The 17,099-nt window shown below is 37.4% G+C and overlaps 1 protein-coding gene across 3 annotated transcripts in view; it reads left to right on the top strand.

Annotated features, from left to right (window-relative positions):
* AADAT (aminoadipate aminotransferase) overlaps positions 1-15,515 on the top strand; it is a 30,086-nt gene extending 14,571 nt beyond the window's left edge. For all 3 annotated transcript variants that reach the window (XM_055276408.2, XM_055276406.2, XM_055276407.2), the window contains 9 exons: positions 2,398-2,607; positions 5,092-5,157; positions 6,511-6,593; positions 7,054-7,150; positions 8,350-8,411; positions 9,260-9,324; positions 10,919-11,025; positions 13,768-13,869; positions 14,780-15,515. In XM_055276408.2, the coding sequence (XP_055132383.1) occupies positions 2,398-2,607; positions 5,092-5,157; positions 6,511-6,593; positions 7,054-7,150; positions 8,350-8,411; positions 9,260-9,324; positions 10,919-11,025; positions 13,768-13,869; positions 14,780-14,821 (834 nt within the window). In that variant the 3' untranslated portion in view covers positions 14,822-15,515. The remainder of the gene's footprint in view (positions 1-2,397; positions 2,608-5,091; positions 5,158-6,510; positions 6,594-7,053; positions 7,151-8,349; positions 8,412-9,259; positions 9,325-10,918; positions 11,026-13,767; positions 13,870-14,779) is intronic.
* The last annotated feature ends 1,584 nt before the right edge of the window (positions 15,516-17,099 follow it).

The raw sequence follows: 17,099 nt of genomic DNA, 5'->3' as shown, positions 1-17,099 counted from the left end.
GGAGAGTAGAGAATGGAGAGTTATTGATTAATAGGTACAGAGTCTCTATTTGGGGTGAGGAAAAAGTTTTGGAAATAGACAGAGGTGATGGATGCACACATTGTGAATGTAATTAATGCCACTGAATTGTACTCCTAAAAATAGTTAAAATGGACTAGACGAGGTGGCTCACACCTGTAATCCCAGCACTTTGGGAAGCCGAGGCTGAAGGATTACTTGAGGTCAGGAGTTCAAGACCATACTGGGCAACATAGCAAAGCACGTGTCTACTTTTTTTTGTTTGTTTAATTAGCCAGGCAGAAGGCTGAGGTGTAAGGATTGCTTGAGCCCTGAAGCATGGTGTTACAGGGAGCCATAATTGCACCACTGCACTTCAGCCCAGGCAACAAAGTGAGACCTTGTCGCTTAAAAAAAAAACAAAAAAAAGGCTTAAAATGGCAACAATTTTACCACAATAAAACTAAAATAAAATAATTACTTTTTCTTAATGATTGGATACTCATATTTTCCTAAACTCCTAAGATTTGAGATTACATAATGTCTGTGAATGTAAAACCAGTGTCTACATAGAAAGCGTGCATATACACACGCACAAATGTTTTCACATACCCAAACAGAAAAACAGAAACTGTATGCCAAGCTTTGAGGAAATATGCTAATAAGCAGTATGTGTTTAGTTTATGACCCAGTATTGATTTGCTTTATTCATGGTAGATGTGCTTTATAAGATTAAGGCCTTTTAAATTTGTCATAAGGAGGATCTGAATTGTTCTTTTTTTATGCATAATTCTATATTTGATTGCTAAGAGTGTTTGCTTTTCATTTGCAATTTTTTTAGAACCTCATTCAATTATTATTTCTTAAGTTTCTTTTTTTTTCTTTAATGCTCAACCATGAATGAGATTCCACAAATTTGTATAAAGCTACATCTATAAGCAATGCCAGTACATGCCAGTTCAGCCTTAGCAATTGGTAAAATATGGAAATTCTACTGTACTGCTAGGTGATCCGCTCATCCCATTCAGTGTCCCGCCACCACCCTGGCTTCCCTGAGCCCTCTCCTAGGACCACCCTGAACCTCCCATGATCCAGAGTTAATGTCGGCATAACAGAGGGCCTACAGGTTCCCATTCCAGCCCTGCACTGTATCTGATATACCCATGCTATATCACTTGTTAAATATTTTTAATATCACCTCTGCTTGTGACTATTTTATATATGAACACAACAGTAAATGAATTGTGATTTACTCTATCAAAAAACATTCATTTGTAAAACCCCTACTTCATAAACCAGTTATAATTATAATTATGAAGATAATTCATGGGTACTCATCATGGACATAAAGATGGCAACAAAAGATACTGAGGCTGACTGCCGGGGGGAGTCAGGAAGGGGGCAAGGGCTTGAAAAACTACCTATTGGGTACTATGCTCAGTACCTGTGTGACAGGAGCAATTGTGCCTCAAACCTCAGCATCATGCAGTATACCCATGTAACAAACCTGCACATGTACCCCTTGAATCTAAAATGAAAGTTGAAAAAGTAATAATAATAAAGGAAACATCAGAAAAAAAAGATAATTCCGTCAGAAGAAGCTAGGTTATGCTGTAACAAATGACCCCAGTACAGTTTTATTTCCCTTATACTCCATGTCCACTACAAGACGCTGGAGCTCAGTTCCGTGCCATCTTTCTTCTAAGCCCCAGATTGACAGAAGCAATCTCTATCTGAAACATGGTCAATCTTAGAGCAGAGGGAAAAGAGACATAGACAACCACAAGCTGGATTTTAAAGCTTCTGCCTGGAAGGAACATGCATCACTTCTGCCCTGAATTTGTTGCCCACTGCAAGACACATGGCCATACCTGACATAAATGGGGCAAGAAAGAATTATATAATTCCCTGGGAAGGGACAGGAGGTATTTTTGAACAATAATGGAATCTGCCCCAGGGGCGTGGCGGCTCACGGCTGTAATCCCAGCACTTTGGGAGGCCAAGGTGGGCGGATCACGAGGTCAGGAGATCTAGACCATCCTGGCTAACATGGTGAAACCCCGTCTTTACTAAAAATACAAAAAATTACCTGGGCGTGGTGGCATGCACCTGTAGTCCCAGCTACTCAGGAGGCTGAGGCAGGAGAATCACTTGAACCAGGGAGTCGGAGGTTGCAGTGAGCCAAGATCGCACCATTGCACTCCAGACTGGGTGACAGAGCGAGACTCCATCTCAAAAAAAAAAATGTATAACCTCAACCCTCAAGAGCTCAGAGCTGGGTGCAGGTTTATATATTTTTAAGGATATGAATGAGCAAGTTCTTAGTTAGAAAGAAAAAAAAACCAATAGCACTTACATTTGTAATCATGACTGACTCAGGCTTTCTTTTGTGCTCAACAGCTGCACCCACTGGGCTGCAACATTATTAATGTTGCCAGTGATGAAAGTGGGATTGTTCCAGATTCCCTAAGAGACATACTTTCCAGATGGAAACCAGAAGATTCAAAGAATCCCCAGAAAAACACCCCCAAATTTCTTTATACTGTTCCAAATGGCAACAACCCTACTGGAAACTCATTAACAAGTGAACGCAAAAAGGAAATCTATGAGGTATTGTAGAAGAATGGGTTGAAGTAGTTGTGTTCCTGTTTCTTTGTGACTTTTTAGAAGAGCACTATGCAAGCTCCCTTTCTTATTAGCCTTTTGCTTTCAAGGAATATAATTTTTAATAAAAGGAAATCATATATGCTCAGGGTCCTAATAAATTTAGACACAATAAATTTCTGCATCTTTCATAAGTTATGAGATTTTTCTTTCCCCATAATTGATGTTTTAATATAAAAAATAGCATCCTTGGCCTGATGTTAAATTTTATGAGATTATTTAATATTTTACCCCAAGTTTGATTTCCATTATTTTCTGTGTTGTTAACTTGTCTGTTCTGCTTCCTACTCCTTGTCATCTTAGGTTACCAAGAATTCTTTAAAAATAAGAGGCATGCCCCCCTTTCATAAAATCTCTTTGAGATACCTATGATGCCTAGCTTTTCACTATAAACATTTTTTAAAGTATCAAACATATATTCAGCTCCCCAGAAATCTTTGAAAAATAAGAGAAATGTGCCTTTTGGAAAGTCTCTTTTATGTACCTGACTGTGTCCCCAACCTTTCACTACAAATAGCTTTTTAAAATAAATACCAAACCCATGTTAAACTCTATAGAATTTAGTCACATCCAGTGGAATCATAGGAAAGATTTCAGCCAGTTCCTTTTACTTAGAAAATTTTTAGTTTCAAAATAATTGTCTCAGGTTGGGTGTAGTGGCTCACGCCTGTAATCCCAGCACTTTGGAAGGCTGAGGTGGGAGGATGCTTGAGCCCAGGAGTTCAAGACCACCCTGCACAACATAGCAAGACCCCAACTCTAAATATATATATATACACACACACACACACACAAATATATACACACACACACATATATATACGTGTATCTATATATACACACGTATACACACATGCACACACGCAGTCATGTTCTTACGTTTGTACTTCCCAGGCTCTGTCCTGAGTTCTCTTCTCTCTTCACATATTCCCCAGACAGCCTCGTCCAGTTTTGTGGCTGTCTATTCCATTACGTACACAATGACTGGCACATTGCCTGGCCCCTACCTCTTCCCCGAGCCCCAGGCTTCTGTATCCAACTTTCTACTGATATCTCCACAGAGATGTCTAAAAATTATTTCACACTTAACATGCCCAAAATAGAACTTCTGATTTTCCACAGCCCCACCCCAAACATCTGATCTACAGCCTCTCACATTCTCCATCTCCATAAAGAGTGCAACTATGAATGGTTACCCTTTATTCCTGTCTTTCCCTCCTTTGCCCCCCATCCCCTACATCTAGCTTCTCCTGTGGACTCTACCACTGAGCTTATCCAAGTCCATCCATTTTTCTGTTGTCATCACTGTCCCCATCTTCTGAGCCCCTGCCTGCCCTCACTGGACTCCTCCAATGCCTTCTTCACTATACCAGCTGCATTTCACCCTGCCCTCTAACCAGTCACACTCCTCACACAGCAGCCAGCCACATCTGTCCCTGCAGAAATGTCAGTATAAAGCCCGGCTCCGGGTTCTCCTGTTTACAGCCCTCCGGTGGTTTCTCCTTGCAGTTAAAATAAAGCCCAAATTCTTTTATCTGCCTTGCAGAGCTAGGTAACATGATCGGTCTGTTCTCAAGCCTTCTCTCTTATCATTCTTCTTGCTGCACTTGGGGCAGCCGCACTGTCCTTTTTAGCCCTTAAACATGTCAAGCGTTTTGCTTATCCTGGGGCCTTTGCCCCTTCATTCATCCCTCAGTCTAGATTCTTCTTCTCTGATATTTGCACAACTGACTCCTTCCTGTCATTTTAAGCTCCGATATTACCTGGTTTGGAAGGCCTTCTCAGTTGATTGAACCTGAAATAGCTACCCTGTCACTCTCTCCCTCACCTGTTGTAATGCTCTGCCCAGCACTTAAAAGCCACCCATCTAGCTGGGCGCAGTGGCTCATGCCTGTAATCCCAGCACTTTGGGAGGCGGAGGCGGGTGGATCACTTGAGGTCAGGCGTTTGAGACCAGCCTGGCCAACATGGTGAAACCCCATCTCTACCAAAAATACAAAAATTAGCTAGGTTTGGTGGTGCATGCCTGTAATCCCAGCTACTTGGGAGGCTGAGGCAGGAGAATCACTTGAGCCCACGCGGCAGAGGTTGCAGTAAGCGAAGATTGCGCCACTGCACTCCAGCCTGGGTGACAGAGCGCAACTCTGTCTCAAAAAAAGTAAATAAAACCATTCGTCTAATGTTTATTCTGCTTATGATCCACAGGCTCCACAGGCTTATGTATATTCTGTCTTTCCCCCTGGAATGTAACTTCCATGAGAATAAGAGCCTTTAATGCCTTGTTCCTCTTTTTATCCTCATTGTCTGAGACAATAGACACACAGTAGTTCCTTGAATGAGTACAAAGAATTATAATTTCAAGTGAATTTAATTTTAGATAACTTTCAAGAAATAGATTAAGAAATAAACAATTACTTCAACCTTTTTTAGCTTGCAAGAAAATATGATTTCCTCATAATAGAAGATGATCCTTACTATTTTCTCCAGTTTAACAAGGTAAGTGATGATGTGAACTTATTTCACTATTAGAAGATAAGTTGTAAGTTACTGCACTGTGTTGGGTATTAGGCTGACTGCTGAGTCAGAACTAATCCACTTTTACATGGAAAATAAATCAATTATGATTAATTTGCTACTACTTTACTTTTCAGTCTTCCAGTTTTATTATGGAATTAGTACCTTTCTTTTTTGGTGTTACTGCTCTTTCCAGAAATTACTTACCTTCAAAATAGTAGCTGGCTTTCTATACCAGGCACTGCGACAAACAGAGTAAATCAGGGCTGATGGACGTCTTAAACTCCACATCCAAGTTAACAGCTCCTCAAACATCACCCAGGGATGTGAACTGAGTTTCATCTTTGGCAGTTGACTTCTGTGTCTTGGTGGTGGCCGATTAGAATGACATATGAGAAGGATTAGGAAGCCGTGCTCAAGCTGAAGGAGAAAGAGGCTGTGCTCTGTTAGCAGTGTCCCCGATGGACACAAGAGGAGGCATCACAGGCAGCGCACCACACCTTTGCCACCCTGTCATTTATATCCTGGATCTTACTGCAGAGTAATGGGCATTTAGATTGATTCTCACACTATTATGTATGTGAGCTACCTTTCATGATGACTTTTTTCTGATAGATGATAATAATGTTAAGACCAAAGCCTGATTCTTCAAAAGCCAACACTTTCTTTGCTCTCAGGGCTGCAAAGAACATATACTTGGATTCAGCTTGCCCCTTAAATATACTGGGAAGAGATAAGAACTCTTGATTTCTCTACAGGGTTTCCTAAAACATCACTTTTGCCTCCTGCCTCCCACCATCAGCATGCCAGCAAATTTCCTTTCTCATCTGTAGCTACTTTTAAAGTAAATGTTGAAGTCAGTCTTTCATGTTGACTAATTTTTCATCTTCATTCTCATCATTTTTCTTTCTGTCGGTCCTAAGGATCAGCGTTCTCTCTCTGAACACCCTTCAGTGCTGCTGGCCATCCTCATTATGGTCTTGTTCAAACTGGTGTTTCTTGAGTCCCTCCTGTAAGTCTGTTAATCCTGGATTTCAACCTCTGGGTCAAAGAGGGCCTGTTTGAAGTTTCCCTAAGTTCATAACAATGGCATCTGGAGCAAATAATAAGCCCTTGTGTGTGTTTTTGGCAGAAAAGCCATGAAGACAAGCAGATGCTAATAAAAGAATATGCATCTTTGTTTGTTATTCCATATTAAAGGGTTGAAATAAAGGTAAGAGAATATTTGTACTGTTGTTATCCAAATCCATCTCCTGTCTACTCTCTATTCAAAATAATCATACAGTGACTAACAGAGCTTTCAGACCAACAGTATTTTTTATTTTTCATTTTAAGTTCAGGGTACCAACATTTCTTTCCATGGATGTTGATGGACGTGTCATCAGAGCTGACTCTTTTTCAAAAATCATTTCCTCTGGGTAAGGCCCTGTGTCTCTAACTTGACGCTAGATCTCATAGAGCCAGAGATAGTACCTCAGTATCTTTTAGTCTAGACAATTTTTTTCACTTCAAATGCTTGTAGTCTACTTGTCTTAAAATACCAGTTTCATGATTAATATTAACACAGGTCTTTTTTTCCTTTTATTCACCTCCAATAGTCAAAGATTCTTGGCTGTTTATCTAAAGTTGTAGTGGGGCCAGTCAGGTTTTTGATATCAGGTATGAAAGGGCACATTTGGAAATACGTGGTCAATCTTGTTTTAAATGTATACTTAAATTTGTTTTTGAAATAAGAAGTAGTTAGTTTTATTAGAATGTTTTAATTATCTAGATCCTTTTGTCCCCAGGTCACAATTGTCTGTCTAATGAAATCAGGAAAGTGATATGTATTAATCGTTAATATGGAATTGGTATCGTGCCTTTTCTCTTTCCACATAGGTTGAGAATAGGATTTTTAACTGGTCCAAAACCCTTAATAGAGAGAGTTATTTTACACATACAAGTTTCAACATTGCACCCCAGCACTTTTAACCAGGTAAGGACAATTTAGGAAATCGATTTTTTTTTGTAATCAGATTAGAATTTTTTTAAAAAAATAGATGGTAGAGAACAGAAACTCCAAACCTGTTTAGTGACTCATAGTTTGCCTTCTTTGCAGACATGCTAATCTTTCCTAAAGAAATGGGTTGGAATGCATTTTAATTAAAATAAAGTAAAATTAATTTAAGAGAATATGTAAATTTCCTTACAAACTTTGAGAAATTATTGGATCGGTCTGTAACACAATCTCGTAGGTTGCAAGCATATGAATAGAATAGAAAAGTTTGTGTAGAATAGGACACTTGTTTGATATTTTATGTTCTATAAAGTGCAGATGGCCCCATGTTCTACCAAGTTGGAGACTTTTTTTCTATTTTTTGTATCTGTTATCAACAGAAGTTCACTATCAATTTATAACATTTTAAATTTTTTTTTTTTTTTTTGAGACAGAGTCTTGCCCTGTCACCCAGGCTGGAGTGCAGTGGCATGACCTTGGCTCACTGCAACCTCTGCCTCCCAGGTTCAAGCGATTCTCCTGCCTCAGCCTCCCAAGTAGCTGGGATTACAGGCGCGCATCACTATGCCCGGCTAAGTTTTGTATTTTTAGTAGAGACAGAGTTTCACCATGTTAGCCAGGCTCGTCTCTAACTCCTGGCTTCTGGTGATCCGCCCCCATTGGGCCTCCCAAAGTGTTGGGATTACAGGCATGAGCCACCGCACCCAGCCTAGAACTTCTATTTTAAATAGAAAATCTCCAAATATGTCATGTAACTTTACACATCTACTGTACATTTTTATATTTAGAGAAGCAGTATAGTATGGTAATTAACAGCACGGGTCCGGAGCTGGATAGCCTGACTGAATTCAGGCTGTGGGACTCAGAAAAGTTAACTTAACCCTTGTGCCTCATTAGTAAAATAGAAATTTATAGAGATTACATTTGGTAAAATATATTAGTATCTTAACAATAGTGCCTGCTACATAACAAGTACTGTATCAATATTTGTTATTTTTACTAGTATCGTCATTGTTATTAATTGACATTTGTTTTAAATCACTGACTATATAAGCTAGGCTCAGCTTGTTATATCTTATTGTGGTTTACATGTAATCAAAAGTGAGTTGCTTTTATATATGGCAAAAATTACATTTTCAGGGGATGAGACATGGTATTTATGATTTTATCTCTTTTAGCTCATGATATCACAGCTTCTACACGAATGGGGAGAAGAGGGTTTCATGGCTCATGTAGACAGGTATTGTATCATTTCTTTAAATATTTATGAACAAAATAGGAGCCCAGTGAACATAGTACAGATCACCTACAGTATTGATTTATTCTTCCTTCCTAAGTATCCTGGGAAAGGAGAGACAATAGGAATGGTCTATTATAAGTCAAAAGTCTATTCATTTTATTAGCTCTTCACCTAGCAAGTCTTCTCAGCATCCAAGGTGTGGTTTGAAAGCAGTGTCCACTCACTCCTAAGGTAGTCCAAAATTCCCACCAGGTTAAGATTTACTTACTTAAATGATTTAATGGGTAAACTATTCATACACATAACTATTTTATTTAATAATGATTAATTGTGAAGGATACATGACACGGGATTTGGCTCAAGTAAAGATGAAGGTGAACATAATTTCCCTAATAGTCTGTATATTGGTACAAGTTATGGATTACTTTAGCTGTGTAAATGTGGTACCTCCTAGGACATTTAGAAATAAGGAGGAATGGGATATCTGCATTCTCAGACCAGTGATTCATTATTTCAATAGTATTGTCTTTTATCCTGAGTGATGAGAACCAGTATTTAGACAACTAAACACAAAGATTGATCCTGCTACTTCTAGGTTCCATATTTTACATAGAAATGGACTTCTCTTTATTAATTTTTATTTTGTAATTATTCTACAATGAAGGAAAAAACACAGCGGTTAAAAGTTTATCACCGGACAAGTGAAACAAATATCCTCCATTCTTCTATCAAGCATTCAACATTTTAATCAAGATAGAAAACAAATTCTTATACCTGGACTCTGGAGACTTTTTTGCTTCTGCAGTCAATGTACTGAGCACATCCATTTCATTATTTTCTTCTTCTAGGGTTATTGATTTCTATAGTAACCAGAAGGATGCAATATTAGCAGCTGCAGACAAGTGGTTAACTGGTGAGTGGAACGTACATTCGTCCTCATGATAAACAGTAGCATCTGTAAGAGTAGGGGATAAACACTGAATATTACTAACAATCCTGGTGGAAAAGAAACAGTCCAGGAGTAGTCTTGCCAAGGAAACATTACACCATAAATCATCTCAGAAGCAACATTTGATAAACCTGGGCACAGGCCTTCCTATCCACTTTACCTGTCTGCTGCAAAGAATTTGTGATTAAAAAAAAAATTGATCTAAAAATCAACACTAACTTACTTAAAGCTTAGTAATATCTATTTTCAAAAATTTTAGTTATTTCAGAATTTTACCCCAAAGGGTAAAATTGTCAAACCATTCTTTAACTAAGCTGTACAAAGGCAGATGTCCTAGTGACAAATTATTTGCCTTCTAATCATTAACTTCATTAATCTCTGTAGTATTATCTATTGCTAACTTGAATTGCAAGATGTTTTAGATTCATTTTTTTATTATGAAGGTCAAATTAATCACATGGCTTTAATTATATTATTAATATGCCTTTGATATAAATAATAGTAAACCAAAAATAGCAATTCCTTATTTCTGTCCTATCTTATTTTCTATAAAGTCTTGGTAAAAACAGAATTAGTGGCTGAGTGCAGTGGCTCACGCCTGTAATCCCAGCACTTTGGGAGGCCAAGGTGGGTGAATCACCTGAGGTCAGGAGTTCGAGACCAGCCTGGCCAACATGGTGAAACCCCGTCTCTACTAAAAATATAAAAATTAGCTGGACGTGATGGCGGGCACCTGTAATCTCAGCTACTTGGGAGTCTAAGGCAGGAGAATCGCTTGAACCTAGGAGGCGGAGGTGGCAGTGAGCCAAGATCATGCCATTGCACTCCAGCCTGGGTGAAGCAAAACTCAATCCAAAAAAAAAAACAAAAAAACAGAATTAGTATCTTTTTGACAATAGCACTATTTTACCACTTTGCATAATAGTACGGAAGAAAAACTTTTAATCAACAGCAAGTTCTTTTTTAAAAAAGATAGTAATTTAAATCAAAGATAATTATGCTTTGTTTTTTATTTCTCTATCCTAATACTCAATGAAACATAAAGCCCACCACTGCTTCTGGAATTCTTGACTTTCAAGTATTTCTTTTCATAATTAATTACATTCTGATAAAAACACTAATCCACTGGACATCTAAACTATTACAAGAATAGTAGGATTTGTTGTAATGCTGGAAGAATCCACAAATAATGGAAGAATCCTCTTCTAAATTGAAATAGCCATGTTTGTCTAGGTATGGTTCTGAGTGAAGGAGAGAGGAGTGGGATTTCTTGCACTACCCTAAGACTGACTACATTGTAAATATGCACACACGAGCTATTCACTTGCCCACCCTACCCCTCCCTTCCTCCCTCACCCACAGTAACTCTTTGAAATAAAACCCAGAACATCAATTTTGAAGGCTCACAAAATGGTATTTTCAAAAATGCTATAATTGAAGGAACTTTTTTAGGAATACTAGTTTCTACTTACTACACTTACGCCATTTAACAACACACTTTGATATCATCCAAAATGCCTTACTTTAGAAGACATTTATTCTCTTCTTTTGTTTGTAGGTTTGGCAGAATGGCATGTTCCTGCTGCTGGAATGTTTTTATGGATTAAAGTTAAAGGCATTAATGATGTAAAAGAACTGATTGAAGAAAAGGCCGTTAAGATGGGGGTAAAACTGGGAGGTGAAGGGCCGGGTAACCTAAAGAAAAGTTATACTTTTTCTTTGATATTTTACTTGAATAGAAATGGAAAGAAATGTTTTTGTTGCCCACCAGCCAACTCATAATGTTCTAATACTAGATATTTTATGGCATTATCAAAATCACAAGAAGTTTTTGGGTCACGTAATTATCCAGCTGGTCTAAATTAGTGGAAATATAGTTGTTCATCTCAGCTACTGATTAGCATAGTGGCTGAGGGTAGTCTCTGGAGCCACACCTGTTGGGTTTGAATCCCAGCACCACCCCTTAGGGGATGTGTGGCCTTGAATAGGTTACCCTTTCTGTGCTTTGTCTGTAAAACAGAGGTAATAAGAATCCCTCTCTCATAGGGTTGCTCCGATGATTAAGTGAGTTAATATATGTAAAGCCCTTAGACTAGTATGTGGCACATACTCAGTGCTCAGTAAGAATTAGCCAATGGTATTTAAAATGAAGGGTTTTTTTTTTTTTTCTGATGATGAAGATAGAGTATACTCATGGTAGGATATTTGGAAAATGTATAAAAGCAAAATGAAAATTTTTTAAATAGCCCATGATTTTACCACCCAGATTTTGTGACCATTTATAGTATAGTTTCTTGAAAAGCTTGTTCTTACAGTATTTTTGCTGTGCACTTATGTTACATAGTTAAAATTATACAGAAAAGTTTGTATCCTGATTTTTTTTTCACTTAAAATTAGCTCATAGAATGTATTCTAGGTTTCTTTTTTTTTTTCCTCGTTTTATATTTAAATTATAAGTCTACTTAGGTTTCACTGGGGGCATCAAGTAAGCTGAAAATTCTAAATATTTTTCTGTGTAGCTTTCCGGTTTACCAGATGAATTATTCCTTCTCCATTAATTAAAGCCATTTGCATGTTTGTCAGTCTTTTATACACACTGAAACCTACTGCTAGATTCACTTTTGTCTTGAATCATAAGAACTAAAGGACAGCTTGGATTGATGATGGCAAAGTGCCATGCTAGTGCCTAAGAGACAAGGTGCTCTAGAAGTTAGGTCTAGAGACAGACTGCCTGGACTTCAGTCCTACCTCCACCACCTTGGGAAAGCTATTATCCTCTCTTAACCATCTTACTTGAGGGCAGGACTCAGACTTCATTAATTGTTCTAACCCTAATCACAGCACATAGTAGGTACTTGATAAACACTTAATTGACTTATTTCAAATAAATACATTGTAATATAATAAATCAATTTGATACATTCTTTTCTTTTCTGTCAATGCCATTATCCTCAAAATATGTGGTAAGTGGTTATCTGTAGGTATGTCTAAGCGAGGCACTAAGGATATAGACTTTGTTTTTACTATACTCTTCTTCGGTCCTCTTCATTTATCCCGTATATCCTGCTACATGTTCTTTTTTTACCTTTTCTAAATAATCTCCAGCTTTATCCCCACTTTGTTAGCCCAGATGTTGGTTATCTTGCGAAGAGATTATTACCACTCCCTTCTCTTTCAGCTCCTTGCTTCTAGTACATCCCAAAACTTTTCCATGCTACTGGGAGAAATGATGGCTTTCATTTTATTTTTAACCAGGACAGAGAAACCCATCTCCTGCCTTGAAATCTTTTGCCCAGAGTACTCCAAATCGTGTCACTCCCAACTCCTCTTGTTTTAGCAGACAGTGTAACAAGCAGTTACTCAATGCTTTTGAAGATCATGATTATACTAGTCAACCCTAACCACCATAGAAGATAAACTTGAAAATCTAAAAGACTTAATAAGCAAAAGAAATTTATCTCTGACTCACATATAATTTCTAAGATGTGACCTGCAGCCCTCTGTGTTCCAACAGTGATTCAGAGACCCGGGTTTCTTACATCTTGTTGCTTTTCATTCTTCAACACACGGATTCCAAGATGGCTACAAAATGGAAAGAGCGTGGCAGATCACACATGGGATGATTTGTATGGGCCAGCCTTAGACATCTCTTACCTGGCTTGTACTCACATCCATTGGTTAGGATTCGCTGTCATGGTCACACACAGCTAGAAAGAGGCTGGGGAATAGGGTACATGTGATGCCCAGGAAGAAGAGGAAATGGAGCTTACAATCAGTGAGCTATCTGGCTGTGTGGCCATCAAGAACAGCAGCTGTTCCGACCACCCCATCTTGACACGCTTACTTAACACTTTTATTCCTCCATTTTATACATTACATTTTTTTTACCTCCTTTCAGTTCTCTGAATGCACCAATTTTCTTCCCATCTCAGGGCCTTTACTCTCTGTATCTTTGCCCTCAAATACTGCTCCCTGCTTTTTGCCTGACATAATTTATCTTTTGGGCCCCAGCTTAAAGGTAACTTTCAGACTTATTAACTTAAAAATTACTTTTCTAGTTAGATTAAACGTTTGTTTGTATTTATTACGTTTATTTTTCTTTAGTAAGCTGTCCTTTCTACATTAAAGCTGAAATTTGAGTGTTCTCAGTTTTCGTGTATTCCTGATATTTTGAGAAGAGATAGCATTTGCCATGTTGATTCTGAACATCTTTTCAGTTTCTATGTGTTTAGTTTTGTTCATTGTAGGACATACACAATTTTTATATAAATTAGTATTTTTTCTTGTGATTTCTTTAACTGCTTTTAAACTTAAAACATCCTTCGCTACTCTGAGATTAGGCTTAACTATATTATCTTTGAGCTTTTCTTTAGTGGTCCATTACTTATCTTCCACAAACTCTCTTAGGTATTAATGCTCCCTGGAAATGCTTTCTACGTCGATAGCTCAGCTCCTAGCCCTTACTTGAGAGCATCCTTCTCTTCAGCTTCTCCAGAACAGATGGATGTGGTGAGTGTAGTATTCTCCTCAGAGTAATACTAGCTAGCAGCTTTATTTTTTTAATGCATGTGTATACTTTGTGAATTAGAATATTACTTAATATCCGTTTGGGTTTCTAAAATTCAGATATTTGTTGACCAGTCATGAACTATCATTAAAAGACCCATTTTACTTTGTTGCTAGACTTCTATAGAAATGAGACTAAATTGGAGTTAAAATTTATTGTCTGCATGAATAATGTATCACAACCTACTGAGCTGGGTAAATTGTCATGTTATGAGGAAAACTTCTTTCCTTCCTTTATTGAATTAACATGAGCCAGAAGTACAAATTCATGATGGCTGTCAGTCACTTTCTCTGAAGGAAAAAGTATCAGCAAGGGTCAAATAGAATAATATTCTTAATCACAATCTAGCTTTAACCAAAATAAGCTGTGTATGTGGAAATCAAACAGAAGAGCTATAAATTGAACAGTGCCCTTAACCTTGAGAAGGAAAGGGACATTTTTGGCATGTTCTTTACTTACTTGCTTTCTCATGTCATTAAATGTGTTTTTCATAAGTTCTCTCTGTTTTAATGTATTAGTGGACTTGGGCAATTGAATCTATATAAAATGCAGGTAAGAGATTATGTAAAATCTAAAATAATCCATATTATGGATAAAATGGAAAATAATCTTGAAGGCCACAAGAACAACAACAACAAAAAAATCCTGGAAATCTGATGTACTTCAGTCTTCATATTTTAATAGACATTGATGGCATCCTGCACAGATAAAGTTGATGTTAAACTTGACTTTTCAATGCCTTCTCTCAACCTTAGACAGATACTCTTTGTTTGGATTTTTAAAGTTATTACAGAGTTTCCAATGTAATATCCTAATTTAATTAATTCTATTTTTTTTTTTTTTCTGTTTTAGGCCTTCCAGGTATTAGCACAACTTATAAAAGAATCTTTATGAAGAAATTAAACTAGGTTGGGCATGGTGGCTCACACCTACAATCGCAGCACTTTGGGAGGCTGAGGAGGGCGGATCACTTGAGCCCAGGAATTCAAGGCTGCAGTAAGCTGCGATCACACCACTGCACTCTCTGGCCTGCGTGGCAGAACAAGACCCTGTCTCTGAAAAAAGAGAAAGAAAGAAATCAAACTAATCAATGCTGCTCATGGATTTTTCCAATAAATTTCTTGTTTTGGCAGGAAGAAATGAACACTGGTATTAGACTTACAGATTAAATTTCCTCAAACATGTCCTATCTGTAGTAGTTCAACTAGACCCCTTTTAAAGTGCCTCTAAATTCATCAGATGGCCAAACTGTATTTATAATCCACTTAGGCATTTTGAAAAATTTTCAACCTGTAAAAAATTACTTTTATCTTGGATTTATTATAAAGAACTTTGTAGTTGCTTTATAATTTCCCATAAATTGTCTTTGAAACTAACATTTTACACTAAATTATTTTGAGATTTTAAAGTAATTAAGTTCAAAATGGTATATAATGTGTACTTTTTCTACTTTTAGGAAAATTTAATGAGAGCTTATTGCAAAAATTGTTATAAGTTGGTCATTATAAGTGACTTTTAGTAAAAGTACCATAAACATTATGTTATGCCACAGAAATTCCTTTAAAATAAAATTCTGAAACTAAACATACCTAAAGGCATCAGACCCATTAATTCTAAGTAAGGAGGGGAGATCATGGACTTAGGAAAATTTACTACATTGTGTTTTCATAATACTACATAATTTACAAAAACATTCTTATCAATTATGTAATTTAAATCTACTACGACCCTTTAAGGTATTAGGAAATACTTTTTAATGGTTTTTTTCTCACCTTTTAAAATCTTTATTAAAGTAAGATATGCTCATTTTAGAATTTTCAAACAATCCAGAATGTATAAGGAATAAAGTAAAAGCTACTCATTGTCTCACCCCTGGTGATAACTGCTATAAGCATTTAGCATGCTTCCTTTGCAATGTTCTCTGCATACACATGTAGTATCTAGAATAGGATCTCATTGTGACAGTGTCTCATAAAGACCCTGTATTCATTTTCTATTTAACAAATTGATGAAGTGTTCTATGACACAATAATTGTGAAGTTGTAAGTATCTTTAAGGAATTAGGAAGTTTATGTCATTATTTTTGCCATCCCTGTGTATATAAACATCTCCATCACAGTTATTATTTTCCTGCACGTCTGGATGAGATGTTACATCTTTCAACAGCTAAAATTCTCAAGCAGAAATCTCAACCTCAAAGATCAAAGCAGCTGACCCCAAGCCCAAATCCCTATTTCTAAGGCAACCAGTGGTAATTATGTAGGACCGATTGAAGAGACGCAGGGCCTGGAGGAGGACCAAGATGAGGAACCTGACAATTCTCTTCACTGTGGGAACAGAAAATTATAAATTAGAGAGACTTATAAAAGTAAAATAAGCCTTCCCCATACTTTATTCAGTACTTTTCAACAATAACCAAAATTGCTTAGCCCAGCATTGCATAGGTGAGTGCCTTGCTTTGGTTTTGTTTGTTTTTAAGTCACCATCATAGAATAGCTGGTTGGTAAATCGACTTACAGTTGCAGCTTTCAAGCAAGGGATTCTTTTTCTTAAGAAATCTGTTGCTTCAAAGAAAACAGCAAGAAAAAGAGTGGGCACACACAGTGCCTTATGACTTAGTGTTTGTTTTTGTCTGCTGAGATTATCTTTCCCTCATTAGGAAACTATAAAGTGTTGGAAAAATGGAGTGTTATTCATTGCTATTGCCATTGTGAGTTTCTCCAACCTTCTGGAAAAGCAGTTTGGCAGTGTCTACCAAGAAACGTTAAAATGTTCATACCCTTGAATGCAATGTGTTAGATACTGTGGATTAGCTCACTCAGCATAAATTCTAATTTCCTGCTTGTATCTTTGAGCACTGTAAATGCAAAATACTCCATTTGCAGATGCCCCTGCAGCTACAGTGTCAGATACGGCTGTCATTCAGATGCCTGGATTCAGAGCTGAGTTAAGAGGGCAGCAAGGTAAGATGTAAGGCACGCGTTTTGCTGACATGGATCCTAGCTAAGGCAGTATGATTTTTATAGCAAGTAGCTTATTAGTTTGGTGGCTTTCTACTTCTGGCAGAAGTGGTGAAATGCTGGTACTAGAAATGGTTCCTGGAAGCTCCATCTACTTTTTTAGCAATTCCAACATCTTTGGAAACCACAGAATACGTGCTAGTAAACAATTT

Source organism: Symphalangus syndactylus, chromosome 4 (assembly GCF_028878055.3).
Source record: "Symphalangus syndactylus isolate Jambi chromosome 4, NHGRI_mSymSyn1-v2.1_pri, whole genome shotgun sequence".
NCBI lineage: Eukaryota > Metazoa > Chordata > Mammalia > Primates > Hylobatidae > Symphalangus > Symphalangus syndactylus.
Note: the sequence above shows the minus strand (reverse complement) of the source record. Positions and strands in the feature narration are given on the sequence as shown.